The 23074-nt window shown below is 36.9% G+C and overlaps 1 protein-coding gene across 6 annotated transcripts in view; it reads left to right on the top strand.

The window, feature by feature from the left end:
* Window positions 1-3827, top strand: part of LOC118204066 (regulator of G protein signaling loco-like) — a 161924-nt gene extending 158097 nt beyond the window's left edge. For 3 of the 6 annotated variants that reach the window (XM_085807046.1, XM_085807048.1, XM_085807047.1), the window contains one exon: window positions 2195-3827. In XM_085807046.1, coding sequence (XP_085663172.1) covers window positions 2195-3120 — 926 coding nt within the window. In that variant the 3' untranslated portion in view covers window positions 3121-3827. The remainder of the gene's footprint in view (window positions 1-2194) is intronic. The other 3 variants (XR_015038324.1, XM_085807049.1, XM_085807051.1) reach the window with 3 other exon arrangements.
* Window positions 3828-23074: the final 19247 nt, after the last annotated feature.

Below are 23074 nucleotides of genomic sequence, written 5' to 3'. Positions count from 1 at the left end.
CCATACTAAAAATCTTTAAAGCTGCTCTGGGCTTTGAAGATTTGAAACTCACCATTTTTCTACTGCTGTTGTCTGTATTAGGTGACTTCTTTCATTTTATAATTGAGCAATTCTTTTGAAGTTCTATTAAAAATATAGTATCTCATTTTTTTTATAAAATTTTACATTTCTAAACACTTCAGAACAGTTTTTAAAATAGTTTTGTCACATTTGAGATATTCTTATTTAAAAATATATTTTTTTAGTAGATTGAAAACAGCATTAGTAATTTATCATGTAGTCATAAAATATTTTTTTAAAATGTCATTAAAGGAAATTCTATCTTGGGGATAAAATAGAGTAATCAAAACCGAAGAATAATCACACGAAAGGCTACAACGTTAAAAAAAGTTAGAGAACACTGCCATTGACCTAAGTAAGCATTATTCTGGAATGAGCTCAAATTGAACACTTTCTTTGAAGTTTCATCTAATGCAAAGTGTAAATTTTGTGCAAACAGACAGCAGATGTTATAAATAGGTGTTTCTTAAGAGTCTTGATTCGTTTTCAGAAAGTCAAGCCAGAACTGTAACTCCACTGCTAAATAAGAGTTGAAATAACTTTGGTTGTCAAAAGTAATAATGAGAATATATATATGTAATGAAACTGTTGTTGCATGAGAAGACATGAAAGATTTGATTATGAATGCAGCACAAACTTGCATTAAAATTTTCGTTGAAACAGGAATTTTCCCACGATTCACTTTGAACACAGAATAACAAACCCATGTAGATTTCTTCATGATTAAAACTGGCCGAAGAATGTAATGACAGAACACTTTTAGGCGCACTGAAATAAAAACACAGAGACGTAGATGCGTGGAAATACTAGTTGCGTAGATACTTGAAGCTTAGAGCGTCTATCCATGTTGAAGAATAAGCAATTGAGCTGGATTAAATTCCTTTTATTTATTTTATTAAAATTGGATTAAATTCATTTGTGGCTACAATTCACTTGGCACTCTACTTGTGCCTATTAAAGAACATTTTCAATTTTGATATTATTGCCATAGAAGCGAAAGTAGCAGCACGCACATTATTGCAGAAAGACGTCTAGCCAAGAGGAGAGCACAAGCAAAAGTGATGCATCTGTTCATAGAAAGAAGGGAGAGGAGTCAGTTTTTAGTTTTGGTTTACAATTTGATGATTGGTCAAGAGGCATCTGTATTAAGGGTTACATAAGATCGCATGATTAATTTGAATGATGCAGTTTGGACGTACTGCGCTATTTTTAGGACAGATAGATGAAGTTCCCAAATGAAATAGAAAATAAAAGAGGTTATAGTGAATTAAATTTAGAAGTTCGCTTTTACATTTTGTATCTTACATATATATTTGTAAAAAGTCACCAAAGTACAGTATGTTTCAAAAATAATATACGTATTTCGAATGCATATATTTATTAAACTGTATGACAGACGAATATGACACTTTACACACATATGTACGAATCTCTCAAGTTCAGATTACAGATGTTACAGATATTCAATATGTCCTCTGTCAGCGACATGAACAATATTACATCGATACTCAAATTCCTCCCACACTCGGGCAAGCATGTCTGTCGTCACTCATGTTATGACAGTACGGATCTGGTTCTTCATCTTTTTCAAGTTTTGTGGGTGTGGTGGTACATAAACATTGTCTTTAATCAAACCCCACAGGAAGAAGTCACAGAGTGTCAAACTCGAGAACACAAAATGATTTCTGCTGCAGAGTAGCCATTTTAAACATGTGACGGTTACCACGCAAAACAGAAAACAACTCTCATGTAGCGGCTATTAATATAAACTAGACTATGAATTCGCTTCTCCAATAGCCGAGGCACAGTGATCGATAGTTTGGACAAAATAACACTTTGTAGTACGTATATTCTTTTTGAAACATGGTGTATTTCTTGCTTTCTTTTTTTGTTTGTCTATTGTATGATGTTTGGTGGTTTCTTTCTAATTTCAGTTTTTACCTGTGTATTTAAATTATAATTTATTTTGAGATGATACTCCATTTCAGTACTTTTGAGTTTAACTTGTAGATAAAAGTTTTATAAAATGTTCATTTGAAAAGCATTTTTATATTTATGTTTCATGTATTTCACAATATTCCTTTTTTTTTTTTTTTATTTATTTTTATTTATTTATTTTTTTTTTTCGAAATAGGAGATTCTTCATGTTTACAGTGTGTGAAAAATCAAACATCCGAGTCAAAGTTTGAGATGGGGACAAAGGATAGCTCTCATGGTAAAGAAAATTGCCCTGTTCCCACTAAAATTGAAATGAAGTCTTCTTTGCCATTTAATAGCACTGATGCTGATTTTGGCTTATCTACAGCTCTTCAAAGTCTAGATCATAATTTGTCGCCAGAATTAGTATATTCTCCTAACCAGCTGGCTGAGAAATATTTCCCAAGAGCTTGTTATTCTACCAATGAATTTGAAGAAACACATTCTGAAAAATTCCTTCAAAATCTTGGTATTGTTCCATCTGTGGTCGGAAATTTGAAATCAAGATCTGGTGCTTGGCCTGTTTCCAAACCCACAGTTTCTGCCTTATCACATCCTCCTCCAAGGCTTCCGCCTCGTGTTAGGCCCACTGAACATAAAGATGCAGTATTATTGTCGGCGAATTCATCTCCTACATCAAATCTAGATTCAACCCTTACAGCTAATGATAGTTTTGAATTAGATTTGGACATAGATGTGACATTAAGGGCTCATTCGGATGAATCTCTATCTCCTTCGAGAATTGGCTATTTGTTGGAAGCATCAAACCAGGGTGAAGATCTCCCCCTAGAAAGAGATGTTTCTAAAGAGGCTTCATTTTCACAACTACCTCTACGAAGACTGTCATGTGAACCTCCTCCTGTTCCTCCTAAAGCCCTTGCCAGAGGTCCTCCTCCTCGACCACCAAGCCGACAACTTGTTCATATTAACCCAGCTTTTTGTCTCACATCAGATGAAGAAGCATCAGAAGATGGTGAAAGTGTGGAAAATAGTGCAAATATTGATCTCAGCTCATTTCAGCCCAAAACTGATTATCTGGATCTTGGTAAAGACTATGGAGAGTTCAATATCAGCTTTGTTTAATAAATGATTGTTTTTAGCAAGAGAATAAATTTCTCTACTTCAGTCCTTAGACTTAAAATTGTTTATGGAGCAACTGCCAGCACAGTTAATCTTTGTACAGCTGCTTAAAATGATTAGAAAGTATATTTATGGAAATATTGTATTTTATTGGATTTTTGTGACTTGTAACTATTTTTGTAATATATCAGTATATTTATTTTGTTAATCTAGATTTAAAAGATTATATATTTTATAAATAAAAAGCAGTAAACAGTACTTTAGAGGAAGAATGAAATTTTTTACATTGTTGTATTTTTATTACATCATCTAAATTTTCATCTTAAGTCCTTAGTATATATTTATGGATTGTCAATCTCAGAATATGAAAAGCCAATTTGGATACATTTTTGATATTGCTTTTAGGAAATAATTTTGAATTTCACATTAATTCCTTTTAGTCATAAATTATACATTTCAGGTTTTCTTCGAATGTAATGTGAGTTTTTAAGAATAAAATATTGCTCATTGAATTACTTATACTTGCTCATAGATGCTACATTTTCTTTTTTGTTTTGGTGATGTTCCTAGTGCCACATGTGCCTAACACCTGTGCAAAGTGCTGCTATATTTGAAGATGCAGAATGCAGTTGAAAATGTGGTATGTTAATTACTCGCCTAAAATTCATTCTCTTGAAACTGTGATTAAATAAATGTACACTTTTTTTGTATTTGTTGGTGTGTCCTTATTACTTACGTGTTGTAACAAAACAAATGCTACTGTTTATTTTTTAAGTTGCATGAACTGAAATTTAAAACAGGATTATAAGATTTTGATACTAGTATATATTTACTCTAATATTATGTATATTGAGTAAATTTTACAAAAATAATAATTTATGTAAGATCACTCTTGCACTTGAACAGCATCAAATTAATTCTCATTTTAGTCCAAATGCAAGGTGCATTTTAAGAGGTGTTTATAAGTAATAGAAAGAGTTTGCATATATGACTGCATGTGTGAAGATTGCTATGATTTTTTTTTCAAAAGCATTTTACAGGAAAGGAACATCTTATGTTTAGGCAAACATTATAAATGGTATCTATCTATATAAACCTAAATCAAGAATTGTCCAGTCATTTTATGGTTCAAGGAATGTATTTTACTTATTGTTTTGATAATGGATTTTTGTACTTTATGAATTCTTTTACTGTTTAACAACTGGGAGTGCGAAGAAGCAGTTATAGTTCCGAGCAGTGATTGGTTTGTAGTGCCATGCTTAGTATGAGTGAACTATTCAGTATGTATTATTTAATGAGTATTCAGACATCTGCCCCAGAATGTATCTGTTTGATGAGAAAAGTATTTCTTGTAAAATTTTTCTTGTAAAATTTGGCAGGAATGTTAGTGTGAATCTTCCTTTGCGTAGCTGATTAACCTGTCTTTCTCATCGCTCTGTTATATTTCACTCAGGAAATTTTGTTTTCATTATCCAAATTGACGTTTTCATGACGAAGTCGACATAGGAGGATATTTCATTCCGATTACAACTTTCACCTTTGTGTCTTGCGTAATATTTTTTAAGCGAACCAGCATACATTGACATTACTGTGACGTATGTTAAATCTTGCAAGGAAAGGTACTTACTTGTTAACACCACTGCAACAGATGTTGCGCTGATGCTCCAATAAAGAGCAATTCTGTTGTTCGTATGCAGTTATCTTTTGGATCCTTTTTGCCTTATTGTTTGCTGATTTTTGACGCCATTTTTTAGTGCTACGAAAATGCGTCTTTGGGATTTGCCAAACACAGACGAAGATGCAATTTTATTTTTTTAGGAGCGAGATATTATATATATATATATATATATATAAAGAAAAAAAAAGAAAAGAAATAGAAAATGTTCTAATTCGCATGATATGAAACTTTATTTTGATAAACGTACGTTTTGGAAATGTAATTTAAGACAGTATGATCAGCAAGTGGGACTTAGAAAAGACAACTGGTTTGAAGGAAGCAAATTCCATTTTGTTCAGCTTTGAGATTCATATACTGCTGGTGTGAGAAGTTGACGTCGATTAAATTTTGTGAAAAGCAACTTGATTTATCGGATAAAACTGTTATAGATTGGAACAATTACATGCGTGAATTATGTGTCTTGGATATGGAGAATAAACCAAACAAGATGGTAGGTGGACCAGATTGCAGTGAGGAAATTGATGAAAGTTTGTTTACTAAGAGTAAAAATAATTGTGATTGAGGCTTGCCCGAACAGTGGGTGTTTGGTGGTATATGTAGAAAAACAAAAGATTAGTTTGTTGTCACTGTTCCTAATAGAACTGGCTCTACCCTTCTTAATAGAATTATTGAAACCATTGCCAGAGTTGCCAACTCTCCCGATTTTCGACCGCTCTCCCGCCAACCCGATTTACAATATATTTCTCCCGACTTTTTCTTATTCTTAATATTTTTCACGATTTTTATGGAACTTGGCTTAATACTTCGTTATATGAACAAAAAAAAAAAAAAGTGATTTTGGACGTCTGAAAGCAACTGAATTTTCTCTAGATTATATCTAAAATGAAACCTTGCGAATCAGATGAGAATTTCTGCTTTGCGATTGACAGCATACGTATCCAGAAACTTCGTTCTCCAGTTGTCCAATGGGCATCGAGCTCCACTGCGTGTCATCTGGCATATATTAGCCAATGAGCACAAAACAAGCTCAAGGCCGTTGGCCGTTCTTTGGATGTTCTTTCGCTATTTCGTTCATCTTGTCCTGAGTTGTGTGAGTACACATGCCTTTAGGAAATAGTTTTAGAAATTATCGTCTTTTGATATGTCTGCGAGAAAGGTGAAATACTCGTGCACGTTTCAAAAATCGTACACAGTTGACTTTCCTTCCATTATTTCTTCAAGGAAATGTAATAAATTTGCGAGGTGTACCATCTGTCGTTGCGATTTTTCGATTTCGCTTGGTGGAAGGGCAGATGTTCTCAAACGTGCGTGCACAAAAACACAAGGACAACATGAGTTGTTTTGAAAAAACGAAAAATTAAATTTTTCTTCGGAAAGAAAAGAGCAAAAAGTGATTAATGCAGAATGTCTGTTCTCTGCCTTTTTACTGGAGCACAATCTGCCACTGAATGCATCGGATCACGCTGTAGCTTTATTTAGAAAAATGTTTCCCGATAGTGAAATCGCTAAGAAATACTCAAGTGCAAGGACCAAAACAGGTGCAATTGTTAAAGAAATGGGTTTGAAAAATAAATCTTCAGTTATTGATTGCATTAAAACAGCTCCATTCTGTCTCTCTACGGATGGAAGCAATAATACCAATTCAAAACTGTATCCAATTGTTGTTTCTTTTTTTAATCCAGAGTCTTCAGAAATTGAGTGCAGTTTACTTTCTGTCCCCACTTAAGAAGGACATTCGACAGGCTTTAATATAGCACAGCTAATTATTAAAACTGTAAAATAAAATGCAGTCCCTCTGGATAATTGCTTAGCGCTTGGTGCCGATAATGCACCAGTAATGGTAGGCTTGAAGACTGGTGTTGCAGGCATCTTAAGAAAGGCAAATTCAGATTTGCAGATTATGAGGTGCACCTGTCAGCTCTTAAATTTAGCAGCTGAAAAAGGGGCAGCTTCTTTACCATTAAATGTGGATGAACACATTGTTGATATTTATTATTATCTTGAAAGGAGTTCTAAAAGAAAGGAAAAATTGAAACAATTCCAACAGCTGCATAATACTGAAATGAGAAAAATTTTGATTTTTTGTAATTTCTGCATCATTCAGCAATTCAACTGGCAGTTCTCAAAATAATACTGCAAAATATAAGCGTAAAGCTGATACAAATTTCTCTGAAAATAAAAATAAAAAAAAAAAAAAAAAATTGCTCAACACACGAAACATTTTCCGATTACTGTAAGTTTATCTTGTGAAGAACGAATATTTATGTTTTTTTCTTCGGACCTTAACAAAGCTTTTTGCTTTTTTTTTTTACAATTCATTTTGCCATCATTCGATGTTCTGAACACAATTCTACAAAGCAGAATTCCATTAATTCATGTTTTGCAATCAATGATTTATGATCTGTTTAAAGACATTTTATCAAAGTTTGTAAAACCAGTCTGTGTTTTGTCTTGTAATTCTATATATGATGTGATTTATGGTGAAACAGAAAATCAGAAGGAAGATGAAGATTTGGTAATAGGAGCTGCAACTACAAAAGTAGTGGAAGAACTTTCAGAAGAAGACAAAAATAAGTTTTATCTTCATGTTAGAAATTACTTCTGTCAAGTATGTGATTACACACTACATAAATTTCCAGTCAATGATGAATTGATTTTGCATGCTAAAGTTGCTGATGTTTCTGCTCTAGCAAATGCATCTTTTTTTGATATAAGGTACTTTTTGAACAGATTTCCTGTGTTACTTCGTTTAGTCATGAAAGATGATGATATTGATGTTGCTACTGATATACTGCAGTCGCAATTTTGCAGTTTACAATTAGAAAACTTGGATGAAGTTATAAAATCAGCTAGGATTGACACCCAGTGGAGGTTAATTGGAAAATTGAAAGGTGCTGATGGAATTTTAAAATATAGTGAACTCTCTAGAATTATGTTGGCCATCTTGACAGTTCCCCATAGTAATGCAGAGTGTGAGAGGATTTTCAGTGTTGTTGCAAAAACGAGGACTAAATTAAGATCTAATATTAGTGATGACATATTAGAAAAACTTTTATTAGCGAAAGCAGGCCTACGTGGCAATTGCTATGAACAAAATTATGAAGTTTCTTTCTTAACGAGAGCAAAATCTGCCACTGTCCATAACATTTGTATGAAAACTGATTAAAGTGCTTTTTTTTTTTTTTTTTTTTAAACGATGAAAGTAATAAAAATGTTTTTTATGTCTAAGGTATTTTTGTTTTGCTTGCATTTAAGACGTAGTAACTATTTAAAGGTAATTCATTATTAAAAACTATATTTTTATCATTTAAAAAATCTTTTTAACATTGTGAAAAATCTCCTGATTTCTTAAAAAAATCTCCTGATTTTTGAGTGTCATAGGTTGGCAAGTATGCATTGCAGATTGTTGCACAATTTATTCTGACAGTTGGAAAGGTTACCAAAGAAATAGAATAGAAAAAAAAAAAAAAAGGATTCCTACATGCTAAAGTTAATCATAAATACAATTTTATTGATTCTGACACAGGAGTTCATGCACAAACAGTTGAGAGAATGTGGGACAGCGCTAAGTGGAGGAACAAGAGACATAGGGGGACAGCGACACATCATTTAGAATCCTATTTAGCAGAGTTCATATGGCGACAGCATCAGGTCAAAGAAAATAGGAACTGTTTTGAATCTATGTTAAACTCTATATCGGCCCATTTTCCACCGAAATCCGATTGACTACTTTGATTTTAAATAAAGTGCTTTAATTTATGATTTGTCGCAAAAATTTTAGGTGTAGATTTAAAAACCGCCAAGTCTGCAGCTGCAGTGACATTAATACGTAAGTACCCAGGGAAATATTACGGTATTGCACAATTTTTAATTAGCACAGGAAAAAAACTAAAGGTAAGTCGAATCGTGAATCTGAATTTTAATTTCGAAAAACTTCTGCATTTTCGAATATCAGAGCTGCCGAATTCTTCAAACAAAAATAAGAATCTTACTATTAAAAGTTTTTAAATAAAATAGTTTAAAATCTGCGTTTAATGAGAAATATAAGAATACATTTTTAAAATTACATATATGTTTATTAAAATGATATGATTGAAATTTAGTAAATGAAATGCATAATTTGAATCTTGAGGTTCATTTTCTAAATGTAATTTGAATAACAGCTCAAATTTCAAAATTCTACAACCGTTGTTAATAATTCAACAGGTAGATAATTTTCTTGTCAAAAACCTTCTGTATGATATTCTTAATTTGTAGAAACATCCAGGAACTATTTGTAGGAGGTTATGTACGTACAGAATTAGTAAGATGATTCGACAGTTGGTTTCGAGAAAGTGCGCGAGCAATGATTACTTGAGTGAGCACTTTGACAAGGTTTCTTCGGATGCCATACTAAGATATGTGGCACTCAGGCCCATCACGGTGTAAATTTAGTGATTCATGTGCCACCGAAATTTCGCCAATCGCATTCATTTCTTAGTGAGTCAAAAACTGATTTTTCTATAAGTTTTGAGTTAAAACTTTTGGTGATTTTTTAGCTGAGAGTTCGAAAAATTCGAATAAAAAGAAGGCAATAAGATTCGAGTTTTGGAAATTTAAAATCTCTTTTTTAGATTCATGGGATCTAAGAATTTGAATGGTAAATCCTTATAAGTGAAATTTATCTGATAATTCAATTAGTATCAATTATTTTGGGCTCAGTTTTGATCTTATTACTCCTGTTTTTGTATTAATTATATACGAAAAACTAAATTATTATTTTTATATAGAATCCTGAAAAAAATTGACAGATTGTTTTAAAACAATATTCTATTTTCAAAGAACGTATATATTAGTTAGTTTCTCTTAGAAAGTTTTTCATGAAGACATCCTTTCCCTCCGGCAGATAGCCCTCGTATACTTTGCCGAATTCAAAAACGTTTTCTTGAGTAGCGTTGTGCCGTTTCACATATTTTACTCTTTGCAGAAGAGTTCATATGAATTAAAAATAAAGAAAAATCACTGGATCTATTTTAAAATTATTGCTCCATTCTTCACTCAAAGGAAAAGCTTTTTATGCTGTACTCACGAATACGCTTCAATTTTCCTTCGATTTCCTTTAGGTTTTAGTAAGCTTCTGTTAAAACCATTTAACAGTTATAAACGTGTGAATAAAGGAAGGAAAATGCTTGGTTTTCTGTCTAGAAAAAGAATATTCGATTGCATCGTACTTTTGTTTCAAATTTGTATATTTGTGTACCTGACTATACTGCAAGCGAAATAAAAGTCCTTGTTTATATTTAATGTTCAACCGCATTAATAACCTCCCCCCCCACACGCACACATACCCCCCCCCAAAAGCGCGAAATTTTCATCGATTTAATTACCGCGTTTCCTTTCGTTAAAATTTGCTTCATTATTTTCAGAACAAATGCGAATCTTAGAAAGTTCAGTTGCCATTCTCTAAGTTTCTTAAACCCTAATATGAGGCTTTTATTGTCTTGAAGTTTGGCCATCCCTATCATATTGGCTAATATAATGAACAGCCAGATGCCAATTTAAATGCTTGTTAAAATTCAAATTCTTTTGCAGTTTAGGATTATGTCACTTATAGCTATGGGCCTGCTAAGAATGAAGGTTTAAACTTCTTCATTAAAAAAAAAAAAAAAAAAATCTGTCACTACAAAAAATTAAGCGATAAGTTACAAACATCGCATGATTTTTGTAAAAAAGACCTCCAAATTTTCGTAAATTACTTTATAAATTAAAAAAAATCTTCATTTTAAATATTATTTTCCGATCTATTTAATGGGTGTAAAAATTGAAATTATGCGATGATTAGTTTCACCATTCGGCCAGTAGAATAAATGAGATAAATTCAGTATTAAGTAAAAAAAAACTGTTTTCTAGGGCGAATTCAGAATAAACAAGGAGATTCAAGGGCGGGAATAAATTTCCAGCTAAGAAGAAAGACAATCACCAAAATAAACCGCAAAATTCTAAACAGAGGGCTGTAAAGCAAGTTAAACTAGATCGGGGGTGCTGAAAAGAGGATACAACCACCCTACTCGGATAAAAATCCTTCGAATGTACAATTAAACACGGTAAAAAAAAAAAAAAAATCTGTAAGGTTTCAGATTTTAAATCACGTCCAAAGGGGTGTTTTTTTAGCGTTTTATGTGTTACCTTTATTTATTAAATATCGTGTTCTACGTACTCAAACTATAAAATTCAGTTCATCAGCAATATAGCAAATTAATTTTAAAATGAGCTTATCTTTAGAATTAGTTTCCCGTGCTGGAGATAAAATGTTTTCTTTTTTTTCGTACAGTGTTGCCATTGCTCGCTTTGAAATCGTTTAGTTTTATAATCAAAAATTGTATTGGCTGGGCTTCCGCCCCTGCACTTGATAGTACAGAGCGAGAGTGTTGTTGTAAGAGGTCAGACTAAAACAAGACGTTACTATTTGGAGTAAGACTTATGTATCCTCGGACTACGAGAATCACATTGCCCACTCTTCTTGCCACCCTGCAGACTTCGGTATAGAAGCAAACTGTAATCCTCCAAGTGCATTTCAATCCTTAGCCGTATATACTGATGGCGAACTCGGGACTGGCAGTGCCTAGTGTGCAGTGGAGGGTGACCACATAATCCATTCCTGGGCTAAGAAACTTCATCCCAGTAACTCGGTGTTTCAGGCAGAACTTACAGCCCTAAAGGCAGCTCTGGACTTTACTACTAACAATAGCAGGTATAAAGTAATTTACACAGACTCGATGTCAAGCTTGCAGGCCATCCAGGGCGGCCGCAGTAGACATCCCATTGTCAGAGACATACAAAAATTATTAATTTTGATTCCTGCAAGTCTGAGGTCCCAGCTACAATGGGTTTCAGCCCATACGGGGATTAAAGGAAATGAAGTAGCGGATATGATTGCTAAAGGCGCAGCCAATGAACCCCACGTGAGTAGCATTGGTGTGCCCCTTCCGCACTCATATCTGAAAACTACTCTCAAATGTGAACTAATGAAGCAGTTGTAAAATTACTGGGAGACAAGCACCAGAGGCAGAAGACTGTATGATTTCCAACCACAATTTAAATAGCAGCTCTTCGCACCTCACACAGTATCGGATGGGGCATGGCCTATATATGTCCTATGTTCACAAATTTTGCCTAAGAGACAGTGACCAATGTATTTGGGACAGTACTGGTGACCGAGATCACTATCTGTTTGACTGCTCGCACACAGGGAATTCACATTTAAAAAGACCAACTGCAATCAATATGCCGGCATGGTTGAAGAACACAATTAAGAATAAATATGCGCTCAGCCGCATTAGTGACTGCACTACCATTGCTAAAAACATTTCTGACAGCCTGGAGTGACTTGGACACCGTGCCGTCAGTAGCCCCTCCGTACATATATTAATTTACTTATGCCTTGTGTTTTTTTTTGTTTTTGTTTTTGCTGTTTTTTAATTATATTTAATATTATGATTAATCCAGAACTCATTTAATGTATTCCACAATTTGTAATGTATTTGATCATCTTTACATCTATACCTGATTATTATAGCACATCCTTAATATAGCTGTATGCCTAACATGTACCATAATAGTGAAAAGTGTTCCGCTTAGTCTCAGCAGTCTTCACCATGCACCTTCTTTCCATGTTCTGGTCCACCAAAGCCTCTGTTGATTTCAATGATCCTCGTTTCAAGAGGATTTCAATGATCCTCCTTTCGTGGCCAATCCCCGAAGGTCGCAGTACTAAGCACTTTATTATATTTATTCATGTATTTATTTTTAATTCCATCGACGGGATCCAACAGGCTGAAAAGCACCTAACCCAGTGGGTCAGCTGTTCCGTCAATGGTGAAAAGAAAGAAAGCTGAAGTGTTACAAAATCTAAAATCGATAATAAGACAAATTCAAATTAGGGCTTCCACATGCCCATACTCTATGGAAAATTACGTTATTCAAATTTTGATGGCTTTAGGTACCGTTGTTTTATCACAATGCGAGAAACGCACGTACATTTATGCAGATTCTTCATTATTTACTTTCTTTAAATATAAGACAGGAAGATAATATATGGTGGTAACGATTTGATACAACCTTTTAAAGTTTTCGACGCAAAATGCCAAAACGAAATTAATAGCCCTTCAGAGCAAATTGCCCCTTTGGACTAATAATAAAATTTTGGCTTAACCTATTGTACAGATCCTACTGAATAATGTGCCAACAGAGGCCTTGGTGGACACTGGGGGGGGGAGGGAATCTAATTTAATTCCGGAAAATTTGTTTTGAAAAACTTTTAACCACTTGCGCTACGACTAAACTTCACGGTTGCGGTGCCGTGCGCTACAATATAACAAGCGGTAAAGTGTCTCATTTACGCCGCTCTACGTCTGCGAGTGCAATCCTGAGCTGTAACTCGAGAAATAAACAATCTCGTTGTTAGGCGACGTGCGCACCACGTTATTTTCATTTTTGCGATAAATACCTATCGACATGGTGTTCACGTCGTTCGCGGTTTGAGACAAAAGCATCTCGACGTGCGTGGCACGTCTTTTTAGCGCAAATGGTTAAGAATTACAGATTGTTTACAGAAGTTCAGGACACGAAGTTTATTGCAGCGCAGGGCAAACATTGTACATGTATAGGTAAACCGACGTTCAGTGTGCAAATAAAGAATGAGGTTGAAAAATCAATATTTTTTGTTATGCGTAATTTACAGGCTCCGGTGATTTTAGGCACAGACTTTCTGAAGACAACGGGGGCCGACATTAACTTCCAGGAAGACACAGTAGAGTTGCACATGCAACCAAGAGATATGGAAGCTGTGGAACTTCTAGTCTTGAATTTAGTACATGTGCAGTCCGAAGACAGAAAAATGGAAGAACTGGTAGGAAATTTTTCTGATTTATTTTCTGAAACACCTGGTTTGACCCAGATAGTGCAGCACGAAATCGAATTAAAAAGTGATGAGCCCATGAAAACCAGACTATACCGATATGATCGCGGTAAATATTATAGAAGATCGTATTCAACATATGCTCAAAGATAAAATAATAACCCCTGTCAGCAGTTCGTATGCTAGCCCGGTCGTACTTTGCAGGAAAAAGAACGACCTGCCTCCCTCAAATTTTAAATCGTGGAGATTGGCTATCGATTATAGGAAATTAAATAGTTTAACTAACAATCCCATTTATCCACTTCCTATTATTGACGAAATCATACGTAATATAAAATCAACTAAATATATGAGCACGATAGACCTCACCTCAGGGTGTTTTCAGATAGGAGTGAAACCCGAGAAAGTGCCTAAAACAGCATTCATCACGAAATCAGGCACTTAATGCCTTTCGGCTTGTAATGGAGCCCCGGCGACTTTGCAACGAATTATGGACACTATATTAAGACCTGTCATCGGTAAATCCACGTGTATTTATCTCGATGATATTATAGTGACGAGTGAAAATATTCAGGAACACATAAAAGATATAAACAAAGTTTTTACATTATTAAGAGACGCAGACGTACAGAGAAAAAACTCGCATCATTCTTAGGCATGTGTTTTTACTATAGAACTTTCATAAACGACTTTGCACTGATAGCAGAACCGCTATTGCAGTTGAAGCGAAAGAAGAGGACAGCTGAGGCTAACATTGCATTTGAGAAACTGGAAACTGCGCTAATTCAAGCGCCGGTTTTAAAATTCCCGGAGGGGAACGAAAATCTTGAAATGTCGGCAGATGTATCGCATTATGCTGCAAGCGTTGTTTTGATGCAGAATCATGAGCCCATGGCCTATTTTTCCCAAATTCTTAATCAAACACAGCGAAACTACACGGCCACGTAGAGAGAAATATTGGCCGTACTTTTAGCGGTGCAGATATTTAGAGTCTATTTTTGGTAAGGCACCGATAATCGTGTATTCAGATCACGTTGCGGTGGGGCGATTATACTCGGGAAAAAATTTATCACCCCGATTGATCAGATGGGCATTAAATTTCAAGAATTCAATTTAATAATCAAATACACGCTTGGAAAGAACATCGTAGCCGATACTTTGTCCCAAATGAAACTACACGAAGAAAGAAAAGAAATAAAATGTTCTATGCTAACTTAAAAAATATTAGGTTCCCCTGAAACTATTATTTCTGAATTACAAACTCGTCCAGAGTATAGGCATGTTTATGCATACTTGCAAGGCTGGGAAAATTTTGAACATCCGGATATGGTGGCCATCAGGAATAGAGGAGAAAATTATGAAATAATCGACAAATTGTTATTTTACACTAAAACAACTAACGAGAATAGTGAACTAAGACCGGTCATTCCAGCCAGTTTGCGGCTTCTCATATTGCAAAAATTACATGATGTACCTACAGCTTGTCATCTTGACATTCGAAAAACGGTGTAAAGAGTGCGCGAGGCGGTTTCTTTTCTGCAACTTCAAAGAGTGGTAACGGAATATGTCAGGTCCTGCCATACGTGCCAATTAGTTCACGATATAAATTACAGCCCGGCCCGGTATCGAAATAGTATTATGGCTGTTGTTGATGGATGCCATTTTTGATTGCACGTTGAATGTTAACAAAATCTGACTCGGTAATATTAACATTTATATTTAATTCTAGGATGATATATATTTTAACATATATTCACTTATACACAATCACATTGCATGTAGCTACAAGATGAGTATTTTTACAGTTCGCAAGTCCGCATGAGTAAAAATCAAGAAAGTCATATTACAGCCACGATAACATCACGGAGGGAAAGAGAGGTGAGTGCGTGCTTCACCGACGGCAGCCAGGAACCGAGTAACCAGTTCGAATTTTCCTCCAGAGAGGAAGAGGGAGAAAGCTGGTAGCGCCCTCTCTCGGGGCAGCGGACAAAAAATAATAATAAAGAGTTCTCCACAGTATTCCCCTCCGAGTACCAAAGGTACGATGAAAAAATCAGCTCACAAATATCTGGTGTTGAAGCGCACACGTCTTCCCGATCGTGTGACGACTGGTGGAGCACTGGGAGGAAGCGTAAGGTCGGTCGAAGGAGGAGTATCCGGAGTAGCAGTTGGATCCGGGGAGTCAGGAGGATCGCTGGTCACAGGAACCTGAGTGTTTGTAGCTTCGAAGAAAGCAGGCTTCAGACGATCTATGCTCAGAATGGTTTCCTTGTCGCGCACGAGAACGGTGAAATGCTTATTGTTACGTGCAAAGACCTTGAAGGGTCCATCGTATGGAGGAGTGAGTGGTGGTTTGACCGCGTCGTTTTGCACAAACACGTGAGTGCAAGTGCTCAGTGCGTGGTGCACGAAAGGGGCAGATTTGTTGTGGCACGAAGTAGGAGTCGGAGACAGCTTCTTCATCGCCTCTCGGAAAGTCTGGACAAAGGATGCTGGATCGACTGGAGCAGAGGATGGCTGAAAGAACTCAGATGGTAATCGAAGGGGTGTGCCGTAGACAAGTTCAGCGGATGTACCTGCGAGGTCTTGATTGAAAGAAGAACGCAAACCAAGAAGCACAAGAGGAAGTGAAGTAGTCCAACGGGTGTCATTACGGCATTTCAGGGCTGCTTTCAGGTCGCTATGTAAGCGTTCCACTAAGCCGTTGGCGGAAGGATGGTATGGTGAAGTGCGAATTCGGCGTATTCCAAGCATAGATGTCAGAGAAGCGAAAAGGTGTGACTGGAATTGTCGACCTTGATCAGTAGTCACAACTGATGGTACACCAAATCGTGCAATCCAACCGGTGATGAATTGTCGAGCCACAGAGTTAGAAGAGATGTCCTGAATGGGAAAAGCTTCAGGCCAACGAATAAATCTGTCAATGCAGGTGAGTAGATATCGATAACCGTCGGATGGTGGCAGAGGACCGACGATGTCTATATGGACATCGTCGAATCGTTCGGATGGCATCGCAATTTTTTCCAAAGGGCTATGTGTGTGCCGGGTAACTTTTGAACGTTGGCACATGATGCAGGAAAGAGTCCAGTTGGCAATGTCCTTTAGTATGGATGGCCAAACGAATCTTTCTTGTATGAGCTTTTTGGAAGCCCGGATACCTGGGTGCGATAGGTTGTGAAAACAGTCAAAAACCTTTTTTCCTAAACTCAAGTGGTACGTAAGGTCGCAGTCTGTTGTTGGAGGTATCGCACAATAGTTGGAGGTCCCGAGTAAGTTGTAATGACTGGAATTTCAGCGAGCAGTTTGGGTCTTCACTCAGACGTTTTAACTCCTCATCAGTGGCTTGCGAGTGAGCAATGAGCGTGAAATCCAGTGGTGCATTGGCATCGATGCCCTGAATACGTGAGAGAGTATCCGCGACGACATTGCTGGAACCTGATATATGCTGAATATCAGTGCTGAATTGAGATATATAATTTAAATGCCGAATTTGTCTCGGGGAAGCAGAATTTGATTTTGATGTGAATGCATAAGTTAGAGGTCGGTGATCAGTAAATATAGTGAAGTGTTGACCTTCAAGATTATGTCTGAAATACTTAATAGCTGCATAAATAGCTAATAATTCTCTGTCATACGTGCTGTATTTTTATTCTGTAGGGGACAGCTTACGTGAGAAAAATCCTAGCGGCTGGTAGTTATTAGAATGTCGAACGTTTAAGACAGCTCCGATGGAAATGTCAGACGCGTCGACCATAACACTCAGCTTTTGGTTAGGAGCGTGATAGGAGAGAGTTGCAGCATTACTAAGGTCGTGTTTACATTTTTCAAATGCCTGATTAAGTTCGTCGTTCCAAGGAACAGGGCGTTTATCATTTTGTACGTGAGTCTTTTAAGAGTTCATTCAGTGAAGCTTGGGTCTCGGCTGCCTTTGGTAAGAAGCGGCGATAAAAGTTTATCATGGCTAAAAAACGTCTGAGCTCGACAATAGTGGTAGGTTTTGGGAAGTCGGCAATTGCTTTTGTTTTTTCAGGCAGGGGTTTTACACCTGAGGCAGTAATGAGGCAACCTAAAAATGAAACAGATGGTTTTCCGAGTACACATTTGTTAGGGTTTAATGTCAAACCATGTTTATTCAAATGATCAAACACTTGACGAAGATGACGGATGTGCTCTTCTTCGCTAGTCGATGCAATAAGGATGTCGTCAAAATAAGGGATGCAAAAATCCAATCCAAATAAAACTTCATGTATAAAACGTTGGAAAGTTTGGCCTGAATTTCGTAAACCAAACGGCATAGCCAAAAATTCAAAAAGACCAAAAGGGGTTGTGACGGCAGTTTTCGGAATGTCTGCAGGGTTAACACGAATTTGATGATAGGCACGTGCTAAATCAAGTGTTGAGAATATGTTCTTTCCTGAAAACATTTGAGTGAAATCCTGAATATGGGGTACGGGATAGCGATCCGGAATTGTAACGGCATTTAAGCGACGATAATCCCCGCACGGTCGCCAGTCGCCATTAGCCTTACGAACCATGTGCAGGGGGCTTGCCCAAGGACTTTTTGAAGGCTGAATGATGCCTTTGGATAGGAGAAAATCAAACAAACTCTTGACATGCAGCTTGAAGTAATTCTGGAGATAATCTTCTAGGTTTGGAGAAAATAGGAGGTCCTTTAGTTTCAATGTGATGGAAATTCGTTGACATTGGTGGCCTCTCAAATGTTTGCGAAGGATTCGTCAAGCTAGGGTAATCGGCAAGAATTTTGTCAAATTTTGAGTTACCCATCAAAATATGAATGCTAGTACTGAGCGGGTTCACATTAGGAAGTCTACCGCAAGAATATAGTTTTGTTTGTCCATCAATTAAACGGTTGTTTTTAACGTCTATGAGTAAGTTGAACTTTGTGAGAAAGTCAACACCTATGATGGGTTGATTGACGTCTGGCAGGATAAAAGGCCAAGTAAATGAGCGACGTAAGTTTAAATTGATGGTCAAAAGTTTGGTGCCATACGTTGCAATTTTAGTGCCGTTAGCGGCAAAGAGTTCCAATGCAGCTGGTATTTTGGCATGCTGACTGTAACTCTTGGGAATGACAGATAAATCGGCTCCGGTGTCAATTAAAAAAGTCAGCTTTGAGGATGAATCGGCCAAAAGAATTCGATTGATGTGGCGGTCGCAACGTTGGCCGGCAAGCGATCGCCGATCTAGTTTTCCGACTGCCGGAAATTGCACGGAGAAACACATTTTCGTGCCTTGGAACCAAAATTAGTATGGTAGAAACAGATGTTGTTGCACGGTTCTTTATACTGTCGATAGCGTCCACTAGATCTATTACGCCTACTGTTGCGTTGGGAATAGTCTCTTCGTTCACAGGAACGCTCACGGCTGTTTTTGAGGGCTAGCGAAAGTTCATTTACCTGCTTTGTCAGCTCTGCAACTTGCTGTTCAGTGGGAGAGGTAGATGGCGTAGCAGCACTATTTATGTGCGGGAGAGTTGTGAGATCTGTAATTTTATCAGCTACAACTGCTAGTTTTGGAAGATCATCACTTAAGGCAGCAAGAATACTTTGTGTATTTTGCGGGAGACGAGATATCCATAGGGATTTCAATAAAGAGTTGTTGTTGGTGGATGCCATTTTTGATTGCACGTTGAATAATTTATTATGTTATTTAATTCTAGGATGATATATATTTTAACATATATTCACTTATACACAATCACATTGCATGTAGCTACAAGATGAGTATTTTTACAGTTCGCAAGTCCGCATGAGTAAAAATCAAGAAAGTCATATTACAGCCACGATAACATCACGGAGGGAAAGAGAGGTGAGTGCATGCTTCACCGACGGCAGCCAGAAACCGAGTAACCAGTTCGAATTTTCCTCCAGAGAGGAAGAGGGAGAAAGCTGGTAGCGCCCTCTCTCGGGGCAGCGGACAAATAATAATAATAAGGAGTTCTCCACAGTATAAAAGCTACTTTTCCAAATGAAATAATAAGGATAGATCTATTAGGACAGTATCCGAAAAGTGAAAATAGTAAAAATAGATATCTACTAGTTATTGTCGATCATTTCTCGAAGTGGGTAGAATTAGTCCCCCTTAAAAGAGCCTCAGCGAAAATTGTGTCCAATGCATTTCTAAATGAATACATTCTAAGATATGGTACACCACTTAGGGTTATATCAGATAACAGCCCCCAATTTATTAGCCAAATTAGAAGAATTTTGTGCAGGGCTTGGCATCTGCCACCTAAAGATGGTCCCTTACACACCGCAGTCAAATATTGCCGAGCGCGTAAATAGGAACATTGTAAAAATCATTCACAGCTATGTAAAAACTTCTCACTGATGCTGGGATGACCGCGTCAATGCGTTGGCTTTTGCACTGAGAACGGCCAAGCACGATACTACGAGAAAAACTCCTTGTGAATTATTTTTGGGATGAAAAATAATTAACACCTTAGACAAACTGTTCTTTGTCCAAAAAGGGAGCTAGAGGTTAAAATAAATGACGAGATGATTTAAACAAATAATAGACGAGACAATAAGAAATTATAGCCAGAGCAAAACAGAAGCTTTACTACCTTAGGGAAAGAAAGAATGTATTCTCAAGGTAGGAGATAAAGTTCTGAAAGTGAAAAATGCCATGTCTTGCACCCCTCAAGAGAAAATATCTAAGTTTTATCTTCGTTTTAAAGGCCCATTTATAATCGAACGTATCAGTGGCACAGTGGTGTACGTAAAAGGAGAACGAGCAGGCAATATCACTGTCAGTGTTGTTACGTGTATCCGTCGAGTTAGTAGACTGTGAGTTAGTTTTGCAACACAAACTTTAATGAACAGAATTATTTACAATTACAGAAATTACAGTTATGCTGTTTCGTACCGAGAACAGCAGTATCGTTGCTTAATGACTGCGTAGGTCGAGAGTGAAACTCTCTTCCTCGTTGCCTAGACGATCTCCTCTCGTGCTTGCGCAGCGTTGCCACAAAAGTTCAAAGAAAGAAATATTTCAAACTCGTAACAAGTGTGGATAAAGTCAAAAAGTACTATGAGCGTAATGATATACCTATTTTTAAAGATATTTTACAAGAAACGCCAAACAAAGGTTGGGGGGCCTCAAGTCTAAAATGGTATTGCCAGGAACAAAAAGAAAATAATCCAGAGTGGTGGAGCCGGATGGAAAGAAACGTCGACATGATGAGCCAAGAAGCAATACCAAACGAAAACTGGAGCCAGCGGTAAGAGAGGAAGAAGTCGGCGAGGAAGGAAGGCAAAACACAGAAGATCTAACAACCGGGAGAATGGGGAAAGAACGGCACTTAGCGTCAGAGATCAAGAATCCAGCCGCCAATGTTAAGGACAAGATGCCAACGGAAATTCCACAGCGGAAACGTCTCGAAGAGGAATATCGCAATTACAAGAAACTACTGAGAAACCAAGGAGCTCGGACGACTGACCAAGCAAGAGTTCTCCGGACAGACCGAAGAACTTCTTCGGCCACAGCCCACAAGCGTGCAGCACATGCAGAGGTGGATCAACGCCAAAAGAAGGTGGCTTGAGGAAGAGTAGTGAAAGGGAAGCAGCCGGCAACAAGGAATGGAAACCACAGGCCACCATAATTAGAGTCCAACAGATGAGGGGAGCATTCATAAAGAAAAGGATACAGACTTAGCCGACCAAAAGATAAGTTTAAAATTATTCTCTTTTAGTATTAGTCTAAATTTAAAGTACGAAGCTGCTTGAAAAGATTTCTCTTTAGTTCTTGCCCCGGGAGAGAAAAGTTTTATTTTAATTAAGCAAGAAGATTTCTACTTTTTTTTGTATTAAGCAGAAAGCTTACAGTTTTTTTTTTTTTTTTTTTTTTTTCATTAAGCAAGAAACTTACAATTTCGGGTTAAGAAGCTTTATGCATTTACAGCAAGTAATTTTGGTTGAACTTGAACGAAATATTAACTTTAGTCGTAGAGACTAATTTAGAAAATGTTTGCATGTTTGAAACTTGATGAAACAACTTCGATACTCGCTGTCATGCTTGTCGGGATGGCAGAGATGTGACATAATACATTATTGGAAATTTAATCCTTTATTATATAGAAGCACGACTTTTATGTACAAATATTTACATGAGGTTGATATTATATGATTTAAGAAACTAACTTAGATGAAACACAGTTGTTTAATACCTTACAAATTAATCAGCCACGCTGGCTAAAATCGAAACTCGAACTCAGGCGTAAACGCCCTACCACACTTTCTGCAGAGAAGTCTCGTCTGTCTCACTTGCTGGATTCTTACCGCGAGGCAGGCAGCTGATTGGCTAACCGCAGCCAGATACATGACACCTCCCCGGTAAGATTGTGCTGCGCCAAAGCGAAGCAGAATCTGAAAATTGAACCAGGAAATGAGTTCACAAACTTAAACACTGTATACTCTACAAACCAATGCTTAATAATTAATACACTTATTAATATTTAAATCCTCTCACATTGAAATAAACAATTAAGCACTTAAATGACATATATAAACAGGGAAGATGTAAGGTTTTCCTTATTTTGCATAAAAAAATTATTTTAAGTTTAATACTTTTCCTGAACCTCTCATTTTACCTTCAATTTCCTCGCCAGTATGCAAATTTAAAATGAAGTGAAGTGAGTATTTAAACGAGTGAATCTTGTAGTTTATTCAGTCAGTCTTTACGCTAGTTAGCACACGTTACGAGTCTGTCCTTGCTGATACGACTTTTGGCCATTTAATTATAACTCCGGGTAGGTTTTGAGTCAAACTTGTTAGCCTTAAACTTCAATTGTTAATCCAGAATTTCTTTTTATGTTTTGAATTTATTGTGTAACGATTCTTAAATTCCGCCGCAAGTTGTAGGTGTTATTGTAAGCACGAAGTACGTGCCTTTTCTGCTCAGAATTTGATGAATAATTTAAAGGGTTAAATTTACCCTTCTTCTGTGCTGGTATTTCTTTACGCCTGTACAAGAAGTCGCCAGATTCCTTAGTAGGATCTAGCAGAGTTTATGCTACCAAAGAGAGTACGATTCTACAAACTATAAAAGTAATCTATATCTTTATCAGTCCAACAGCTACAAGATGAAGTAGGAACGAAGTACGTGTCTTTTCTGTTCAGAGTTTGACGGAGGCCCACCAGCGGCCGAGCGGTAAAGTCGCTGAACACTGGTAGTTCGGTCCAAGTTTCGAATCACGCGAACGGGCTGGCTGCATGGGCGTTTTCGTGGGTTTCCCCATGTGTAACGTGTATACGAGTCAGTTTCCCTTAGAAAGTCCTCCACGAAGGCATCCCACCTCTTAGGCAGATAGTCCTTGAGGCTTTGCCATAATCACACACACACGCTCAGAGATTGACGAATAA

Source organism: Stegodyphus dumicola, chromosome X1 (genome assembly GCF_044657685.1).
Source record: "Stegodyphus dumicola isolate Sdum_Otavi_A_Nest chromosome X1, ASM4465768v1".
In the NCBI taxonomy this organism is placed as follows: domain Eukaryota; kingdom Metazoa; phylum Arthropoda; class Arachnida; order Araneae; family Eresidae; genus Stegodyphus; species Stegodyphus dumicola.
This window is presented reverse-complemented; position numbering and strand designations above follow the sequence as displayed.